The 11,071-nt window shown below is 31.0% G+C and overlaps 1 protein-coding gene across 1 annotated transcript; it reads right to left on the bottom strand.

Annotated features, from left to right (window-relative positions):
- Positions 1-6,090: 6,090 nt before the first annotated feature.
- On the bottom strand, positions 6,091-7,011 carry LOC18009880 (agamous-like MADS-box protein AGL80). The gene has a single exon (XM_006392017.1). The coding sequence runs from the start codon at positions 7,009-7,011 to the stop codon at positions 6,091-6,093; it is 921 nt and encodes a 306-aa protein (XP_006392079.1).
- Between the last annotated feature and the right edge of the window lie 4,060 nt (positions 7,012-11,071).

Genomic DNA, 11,071 nt, shown 5'->3' with positions numbered 1-11,071 from the left:
ACGGATCATCTAATACAACACTCTCGTGGCTCTTATCGATCCTAGGCTCAGAGAAGAAGTGATGAATCTATCTTCATGCGGTATAAACAACTTAGAAGAGATGAGATCTAGAATATGGTTTAGAAACTTAGAAATCCTAATCGAACATAGACTCCTATCGATGACTCTTTAGAAACTTGACTCTCTGAGACAAATCTATATGATGCAGGAAATAATAAACGACATGAAAGAATGCATAAGATGAAATAGAAAAGCTAATTAGATAAACAAGAGAAAGAACAATGGATCCAGGGAAGAATCTCCTTCTACATCGCCTAACCTTAAGAAAACAAAATTTGGTGGCTAAAAAACTCATTACAGGAGCACACACCCAATTATGACTGCTAAGAAATGTATTTATAAGTCCTAAGGTCTTTCAGATATTAATTAGGGCTTCTCTGAATAGGAATGACAAAATGGGCTTTGATGCTGAGCCTTGTGGCTCGGCATAGGTCCACCGTGGGTGAGAGTCCTCCGGGGCAGGTGAAATGTACTTTTTCCGCGGGTGAGTCTTTCGGGACTGGTAAATTTGGTCAACCTTTCTTTACATAACTTTTGATTGCACCGTTAGATTGTCCTGATGTAAAGTGTTATGGAAAGCTTGTTGTCTCCTCTTGAATGTCTCCAAATTTGAGCTGGATCAGACAGTAAGAAGGTCTCCATTTGAGGCTGGACTTTTGATGGTCTGACTCTATGCTAAAAATGTGGATTCCTTTCATTTTGCCATTTTTTTCCCTAAGTTTCCTGAAAAGAGCCTTGAAACTACAAACATAGAGAAATCATAATAAAAATTATTAAAACTGATTAAAAATTTTGAAAAAACATTTGACATTAATGGTGAAAATGGGTACAAATACGGTATTATCAACTCCCCCAAACTTAGACTTTGTTTGTCCTCAAACAAAACAAAATCTAAATCGGAAAAATATCATCAACATAAATCAGAGGGAACTCAAAAATATCAGCAAACATACTTCTAGACCTTAATTAGGGGCATTGCATCAATCAGATGAAATCTAGAAAATTCTCACCAAAATACAAACATAACTAATTCGTTAATTCGTCAAGCGAAAATCTACACACTTAGGACTAACTTCCAGTCAACTAGCTCTTAACATTCATTAAAGGTTTCAGTGATTCTTATCAAAATGATATTAAACAAGGCATTCAAGGCTAGCTATTCAGGGGGCTTTTCAATGGTGATGTTTGATGTGTTTAGAGTTATCTTTTTTGGAGAGACATGATATTATGCAAAACAACAAGAGAGGATGAAGCTGTTGAAAGTCCACAGTTTTCAATCACATTCTTCTTGCTTTAATATTTCTTATCTCTTTTCTTCAGGTTCTTCTAATAACTCCCCCAGACTTAGATTTTTGTCTAGGTTGTGAAACAGTAACTCCATTGATGAATACTTGTAGCCTTTGCCCAAAAAATTTCGGCTTCTAGGACTCTTTAGGCTTTTGTTTTCCTTTCCTTTCATTATTTTTCTCTTTTTTTGTTTTTTTTTTTAAGAAAGGGGAAACTACCTTTTGACATAGAGTCTTAGGGAGCACTAAATTTATCTTTCAGAAATGAGCTTTCCGAGGCATCATGAGGCTTACTAAGATTTATGATGCACTTCCTTCCCAGTTTCATTCAGTCGTTTTCTTGAGTGACTGAAAACTATGTTGTTCCTTCCTCTCCGGTGTTTTTGCTCATATCTGCCGATATAAACTTAAGAGAGAATGCATGAGGTTTGAACATAAAGATATGGGTTAAGTGTAAGATACCAGCTAAAGATGAATTGGCCATCTATGACAACAAAGAGTGGTAATAATAAGGTAAAGATATCCTAGATGTATATCGTGATGCCTTTCTTAAAACCATTGATGAGGAAATTAGATGTCAAGATTATGTCCAAGTAAAATGAGTTAGTATATCTTGTCAAAAAAGATCTCCATGAATAGAAGTCCTCTAGTGGGATTTCGTAGTGTAGGTACTGTAGCTACCGCCTAGTCTAGTACTAAACCTTGAAAGAGCTTTTTATGATCGAATGGTGTAAAAGCAAACAGATTGGTTATCATCATTGATTTTGTTATTATTCCCTCAAAACGTATTTGACCTTTGAAAACACATTTTGAAACTCAAAAGATTTTTGAAAATTTTTAAGAAAACCGAAAGAAAAATGAAAAATATTTAAGAGAAATACATAATGCAAGGGCTCATGCAAGAAAAGATGGTTAGCAAGGGATGGAATCCTCCCCCAAACTTAAATTACATTGTCCCTGGTATAAATAAATCAGGTAAGGATGAGAAATAGAGTATGTAATAATCGAAAAGATAAAGGTGTATAAGCAAACAGGTTGGTTATCATCATCGATTTTTTCATTATTTCCTCAAAAAGTATTTGACCTTTGAAAACACATTTTGACATAAAAGGGATCAAAGTGGACAAGGCAAAGATTGATGTGATGATGAGTTTGCAACCGCTGACTACAGTCAAGGGCGTCCGAAGTTTTCTGGGACATGCTGGGTTTTACAGACAGTTCATCAAGGGTTTCTCTAAGATAGCCAGGCTTCTGACGCAGCTGCTGTGCAAGGAGGTGAAATTTGAGTTTGACAGTGCATGTTTAGAGGCGTTCCAGACGATAAAAAGAGCTTTAGTCAGCGCTTTAATTGTCCAGCTACCAGATTGGAACTTACCTTTTGAGGCCAGGATTGATGCCAGCGACTATGCGGTGGGAATAGTTCTGGGTCAAAGGAAAGAAAAGAAGTTTTACGTCATTTACTATGCTAGCTAATAGTGACACAATAGTGACACTATAATTAGAATCACACAATATTGACAGATAAAATATAAAAGCACATGAAATAAAAATTTACAAAAACTAATAATATAATTTAGAAAAATTTGTTGTTATATAGATACACCAATAAGGATAACTAACAAAACACAGGTATTGTTAACATAATACAAACTTAAAAAAAAAAATATTTTAACTAAAACAAAATTATCAAACAAATTACTTTTTAAGAAATAACATATAAAAGTATAAAACTTATAAGAACATGAACATAAATTACAATCCGCGCGAAGCGCGGTCTCAATTCTAATATTAACAAAAATTCTTTGGACTTCAAAATCAATTACGGATTAGCTTCTACTAATACAAAAGAATACTATTAGCCGGTCAGTGTCTGGATGTTCAGAAGTAGGGAGATCTACAAAATACCCATAATACTGAATCGTATAAGCAACCAAACTGTTGAACCTATAGCATAAGACATGACGCAATGTGAGGTAGGCAAACCTGGTGATATTAGAATTTAATTGGAGGGAAACACAACATTTTTAGAGGAAAAAGCTCTATATCTTATCACTCTCGTTTGATTTTGACCATTACCTATAACAGATGGATAAGAAAAACTCTTCAAAATGAGAATCAAACAAACGAAGGGAATAGAGGTTAAGTTAAAAGATGAATTAGGATTAAAAAGACGGTGGTGATCAACGTAATATAGAAGTATTAAGTTGTATCCTTTTGCACTTAGACCCCTAATTTTGTAGCAATTAATAAAGATGAAGATAATATAATCTGGAAAATGGGCTGAATCTTAAGGTAGAAGAAGAGGTCAGAAAAACGTAAATTGATTGTTTCTATTTTTTTTTTAAAAGATAGAAATTTTTTTTAAAAGGCTGATGTGGCAAAATGATGAATGCTTAGATGTGAAGATTATGAGACACCTTTATATAATAGATATTGTAATGTTATTTAAATACAATTACTTCTCTATCTTTGAAGCAAATTAGTAAACTCAGGCTCAAAATTTTATTAGAAATGATTAATATTTTGTTGGGAAGCTGTGCTGCATAGTTGAACTTGAAACTAAACATACGAATTAAAACCAAACTAATTTTTTTTAACCGAACCGAACTCGAAGTTTGGTTTTAGATTCACATATCACCAAAGTAAATGAAGTTTGTGTTTTGATGTGATAATTTTTTACACTCATAACCGATTGAACTTAAACAACAGATTACTGAACTGCGTCGAGTTGAAAATTTATATCAACATAATTTTTAAAATTGGAACTAACCAGAACACTGAATTAACCAAATAAAATCGAAAACTTTTCACGCGATTGAGGTGAAAATTTGGTATATAACATCTTTTTGGTTTGATTCTTGGACTAATCATATATAGTTGTCTTTTTGATTAACTTGGTGAGCGAGGTAGAATTGATCTCGGTGTATCTTTATATGCCACGGCTGATGATGCTATGGATGATATGAGGAGAAGAAAACATTGTAGACCAATACTTAATGAGATTGAGGTGGAGCTATTAATTATAAATAAAGCAAAATCGATATATGCATGAGGTTGATAAGGCATTACGGATGGGTAAGAGTGGGTTGTTTAAACCTAAATCATTTATCCATAGGATGCAGCATCGGGGTGAGAATATCAACACAAGCTGTGTTTTTTTGTGCTGATCCGATTGAGTAAAGGGACCATATTTTCTTCTCTTGTTCTTTCACGGCACAGTTATGTGAGTGACTGGGGCTTATCGAACTATCTCGAGATCACTCGACATTTCCTTGTAAGATATGCATTTCAAATTTAGTGTGCATGAATTGGAGAGAAAGAAATACTAGACGTCTTGAAGATTCTCCTTCTGACAGTTCATCGGCTCGTCAAAATGATTGACGATAACATTAGAATCAACTTTATTTGATTCGCCAAAGTTGAGATAATCGATACGAAAATGGTTTGCGAGTTTGGTTCCAACAAGAGATTTTTTTCTTTATTTAAACTTTCACAAAAGATGGAAATTAAAACTGAAAACAGTTTGGTTTTTTTCTTTGAATTTAATTTGACTTTATATTCAAAATTAAAAAAAAACAAAAAACAAAAAACAAATCAACTATTCTGAATAAACCAAATTGGCTGGCGTAGTAGAGAACTATAATACTAGAACTACTAGTTTTTTTTTTTCCGACTAGAACTACTAGTTATCTAGTATATAAAATAGATGAAGGGAACTCTTCAATTATTGACATATCATCATTTATTAGCAAATAAAATATTCATATATATATATATATATATATCTATACAACTAATATACATATAAAAATTGTTAAATTTGAATTTAACTATGTTAAATTTATTGAATTATAAGAATAAAAGAAATGATAATTGTGATTTATTAACGTCATATTAATAAAGATAGTTTTATATTCAATGAAATTGAAAAAAAAATGATGAAGCCAAAAATAAAAACAATTGATTGATAAAGTTTTAAACAACCGAAGAAGAAACAAAAAAAAACTATAAAAAAACAAAAAAAATCACAAAGAAATTGAATAAATAATTTAAGAGATAACATTTTATCAAAAGTACAAAAAAAAATACAGAGAAAAAAAAACAGAAAAAAATAAAAATAGAACCTGAAAGGTTTGTAAAAATGGAAACTGAAAAAATTAAACTATTGAAATTTAAAATTATTGCAAAATCAAAATTGTTGCAAAATCAAAGAATTATAGATTGAAGAGATACTAGAGTCATCAAGGAAAAAAAACACAACAGAAATTGATAGTTAACTTAAAAAAATAAATTTACTTATAATACAAAATAAAACAAAATCTACTTATATCACTAGTTTTCTCCTTCTATTATGTAATTTTAAATTTAAAACTTAAACAATTCTATAATCTGTAACAAATATTCTCAACAATCATATTTCATAACTGAGATTTAAACGAAACTTTAAATACAAATAGTGCATAACTTTTCTAGTTCTAATATAAAAAGCACCTTTATGAAAGAGATATTGTATATCTGTGGAAAAAGGGAGGAAGGAAACACAGGCTAAAGTATTAAACCAACAAATGACATAAAATAAAAACAAAAGTATCACAAATTCATAACATTAAAAACCATAATCATTCTGAAAATAAACTCAAAACACAACCATAGTAAAAATAAGAACTAGAAAATGACAACAATAAAAAAAGCATTTGAGAATATATTTTTTTTTTCTCATAATGTGAACATTCAATCTCGAACATTAACGGAACCATATATTATTGTTAGTATTTGGACTGGTAACAGAGATGATACTGCTTGAGCTGACAATGGTCGGATCTGTAGAGAAATTGCTCAGGATTCGCTGTTGTTGATGGTGGTGGTTGCGGTGGTTATCATCCATGAATGGAAAACTCATGTGCTCAGCTGCATAACTTATTTGCTCAGGATGATTCATTCTCTCTATAAAAAATTGTTGTTGGTTCTGATTATGATTTTGATTTAGATTCAGATTCCATGTTTGCTCATAGAATCCAACATGTGGAACTGGTGGATGGCGATATTGTTGCTGATGATGATGATGCTGAAAAGGGTTAAAGAAAGCTGCGTCAGCAGCAAATGAGGAGGATGAACCCACCTCATGAATAACAGCAGTTGGAGCGGTTGTAGTGGTTACAATTGCAGCCGCATTGCCCATCTCCATACCAGCATTCCCCAAAATCTCGATCTTGCGATTAATATCCTTAAGATATTGTTCAATCATATAGCCTAAATCATTAAGATCAATAATATTGAGATGAAACATCCCTGTGTTTCCGACCAAACACTGGAACATAATTTCAGTCATCTCCATCTCCCTGTTGTCCTTCTTCTGTTTCTTCAAATGTTCGGACGCTTTGGCGATCCTCTGTTTGAGAAATAATTCTTGGTCCACCATTTTCTTGTGTTGGTCCATCGCGGGTAATATCTGAAAATCAGAAACTATCCTTTGCACACCAGAATTTGATGGCCACACCTCAGGATTGGAGTCATATGGACTGTAGATGATGGCACATGCAGTGATACCGCAGAGGGTCGAGAGTTCGTTCACTTTCTTCAATAAACCTTTCTTTCTTTTCTTAAAAGTTGCTTTCCTCGACGAGTCATTTGCAATGTACGCAAGCTTCACCTTCTTTCTCGTCATAATGGATTTTTTTCTTGCTTTTCTCTCTTTTCTTTTTCTCTCTTTTTTTTTGTCTTTTTGTTTGTTTGTGTGTTGTGAATTAACTTCGAGAATGAATCATGTTATATAGTGATAGAGAAGTATGAAGATATATCTCTTTTAATTAGAGATTTTATTATTTAATTTATAGTTAATCAAAAATATAAAAATATTTATGATCAATATAATTAGTAAAAATCTATTTAATTATTTCAATATCTTACTCACTTAGAAACAGATCACAATAGTAAAAAATCTATGGTTATTGCAAATATTTGAGAGAATTTCAAAGATTTGCTTTTATTAATAGGTCAAATTTTCTTCTCAATACATTTCTGTTGATATTTTTCTTTATTAGAGACTTTGAATGTGGGTTTTTGACTTGTAAAGTAACCAAAAACTAGAGCATTATACAGATCATTCTCAAAAAGTCATAGTTATAGATCTCGTCCTTTTATGACTATATATTATGCCTAGGTTCGAACTTACAATATATATTTTATATCTTTTAACAAAAAAAAAACTTACAATACTCATAGTAAATTCTAGATTTTTATAACTTAAACATTTAGAGTCTAAAGACATACAAATAGTTGATGTTTCTTAGAGTAGAAATGTTGGAAAAAAAAAAACAAGAAGATGGAAGACTATTTTGTGACCAACTTCTATTTGTCATTATAAGATGATCACACTTTAATATTATATACTTTTGGAAGATATTGTTTTCTATTATTTAATTTGTTTTAGAATATCTTAAATTATGAACGTAATATTGCATTTAGAAGGCAGATTCTAGATATTTGTTCAGTTTTGAATAGAGAGATACATGTATTTTATGTATTTCTAGTACCAATTTAAGAAATAAAATGTAATAAAATTGTCTAGCATTTATTTTCAATATTCAATAATTTTTTTTGAAAAAGTAAAGTTTCATAAGTTGTAAATATATTTTGATAATGAATACATCTTCAAAATAAAATAAAGGCATTACAAACACAGAACTTATAGTCGTTACCTAAATATTTCTGTGATAAAGTAAATATATACGAAATTAAACTCAATTATAGATAAATTATGAATAATAAATGAAATCATTATGTTTTGAAGTAGATATTTCAAGGTTAACCATATAATATAAAATGAGTTAATTTATATATTTAATTTGTCTGATTAACCACTTTGTTTTGTAATTATATCCTTGAATACTATAATATTTTTTCCGGTTCTAATTATAATAAATAATATGTAATATTTTTCGATTTCCAATTAGAGGTTTTGATTTTTTGCATCATAATTCGTTTCTAGAATTCAATGTTCGAACCGACCAGGAAAAAATCAAATTTTATAGTTATTTTTATAGGGGGTATCCAAATCTAATATTACACCAAACTTAACTTAATTAAACCAAAAGAAGTAGTGGTTCAAAGTTTTGCTTAAATCTTATGTAGAATTATGCCTGATTTTAAGTTGAAGTGGAAACTATTGCTTTGACTCATATAATTTTTAAGAAAGTTTGTAATCCCTTGTCTAGTATATATATAACGGGTGAGCAGCTTATAACGTTGAAAAAGCCCTATAAACACAAACAAATCTACTGAATTTATATTCATATTATTTATCTATATAAAATTATGTAATGTTGTAAACTAGATTTATGTTAATGATTCCAAAATCTAGATATTATAGTCGAATCTACGAAGTTCAAACTCCAAAATGTTGTGCCGGTTGAAATTTTAGTTTACAAACTAATTCAAATGGTAATAAAAAATAATAGAGTTAATGCATGAAACTATCCTCCTAAGCATGGTTTATTGCCAGAGTATCCTTCGATAAGTCTACAATGCTAGACTATCCTTATAAAATTTGTCAATGTCCATTTTATCCATATGTTAGACATTACCACAAAATTACCATTATTTTTTTATTTTAAAAAAATTTTGTGTAGGAATTTTTTTATGAAAATAATAAAGTAATTAAAAAATGAATTAAGTTAAGAAAGTCATAAGTTGGGTTCTAAAAAAAAAAATCCTCAGCGACGACATAATGGCAATTGGCGACGAACTAGGGTTCGTTTTTCTCCAACCAGATTCCGGCGTGGACTGAATGTTTTCCGGTAAGGATCTTCTTCCCTGCACTTTGCTGTACTTTCCTCTTTGTTAAGGGAAGTTTCTGCGGAGTTTGACGGCGACGAAGAGGTTGCGACGACGAGGACAAGTTTGCAGAGTTACGACGACGAGAAAGAGTTTACGACGACGAGAAAAAATTTACGACGATGGCTTCTGACGAGTCAAGTCGTCTCCGCGGTGAAGTTGGAGCTTGCGGCGGCGGCAGCAGCGATTTTTTGTGAAAAATCTAACCCTAATTTTTTTTTTGCAGGTGTTAGGCAAAATTCCGGTAGGTTAAGAGAAATTCCGGTGTGGGTGACGAAATTCCAATAAGGGTGAAGAATTTGCGGTGAGTCATGGTTATTGTATGGTCGATTTCTTCATAACATTGTGGTCGATTTGTTTAGTTTTCATGGTAGATTTAAATGGTATAGTATAGTTTGGTAGACTTGGTTATAAATGATAGAATTTTGTTTGGTATACTTGTTCATAAATGATAGATACTGGTAGACTTGTTTGTATGCTGGTAGATTTAAATGGTATATTATAGTTTGGTAGACTTGGAGATACAGTTTTCAATGATATCATGAAAAACTCTCATGTAAGCTTGCTTTTATTTAGTAGATTTGCTGTGTAGTTTGGTAGATTTGTTTGTTAATGATTGTACATAGAGTTATCGTTTTAATATGGTAGATTTGTAGTCGTATATTTGAACTTTGCATATGAATGATGACATTTGTTTGTTCTTCTCTAACAGGTTATACGCTTTGCTGTAACTCCGATGGAATTTTCAGCATCGATCCGGCGTGTTATTATACAGACTAGGATAAGACCTGCGTGTATACGCAGATTTGTATATTAAATATATTTTCTAACTTGTATTTAGTATAAAATGATATATATATTTGTTATTACGTCTGTAGGAGTTACTATTTGATTTGTAGGAAAAATATCCTAACAAATACAACATAGAAGATTGAGTATTCGATGAATTTGTTTTAATACTGCATAATTAACTTTTATTTTCCAATTTTTTATTAAACAAATAAACATAAAATATGACAATGATCTTATAATAGGGATATTGTGATGAGTCTTTCATAAGTAAAAATTGTTTGACTTTCATCCCTCCTAATTTCTTTGCCTTTTTTTTTGCAGGTTGTGCATTCGTCTCCCCCAAACCTCAAAGTCATTCACCATGTATTACCACCATGTTTAAATGTGCTAATTGATTTATAACATTCTTTTTCAGCATCAAAGAGTCCAATTGCATAATAGAAAATTTAATGTTTAACGCCTATAACGGTTTGAATATCTTCATAGCTCATAAAATTTCTTTTCTGATTTATCATCATTCATAGATAATATATCTCAGATGATGATGAATGAGTGTTAAATATCTTACTGGTGCTTTTTCCTCTTTTTTGTGTTTCTCTTGTCGAGAGAATTTCCTTTACATCTGTCTCAAACCCAATGCTAATGAAGTTGAGATGTTTCATACAATTGAGAGCTATTTTAGGTTTGCAATTCATCATGGCAAGGAGGTGGTTGATTGGAGATACACATGCACCCTACCATAGCATAATTTCCTTCATTCGTCCACCACATGATTGCTAATACACACATACCTACAATAGCAACAATAGTTTACTTTTTCCCCCTAAAAAAATATAGAAGACATTAGAAAAAATGTGGAGCAAATGAATAACAAAGAAAAATATTTTGTTTATTAAAAAAAAATTAATTTAGAGTTGCACTCAGATGTAAAGATAGCTTTTTTATTTTGAATAAATTTTACATTTAACTAAAAATACAAAAAAAAAGTAAGCAGCTGCCATATACTAATAGAAATTAACATTAATAAAATAGAAAAGAGAGAAAAATACCATAGAGCCATTTTAACACATAGTTAGTACTTAATCTTCACCAGATATCCA

This window comes from Eutrema salsugineum, unplaced genomic scaffold (assembly GCF_000478725.1).
Source record: "Eutrema salsugineum unplaced genomic scaffold, Eutsalg1_0 scaffold_8, whole genome shotgun sequence".
In the NCBI taxonomy this organism is placed as follows: domain Eukaryota; kingdom Viridiplantae; phylum Streptophyta; class Magnoliopsida; order Brassicales; family Brassicaceae; genus Eutrema; species Eutrema salsugineum.
This window is presented reverse-complemented; position numbering and strand designations above follow the sequence as displayed.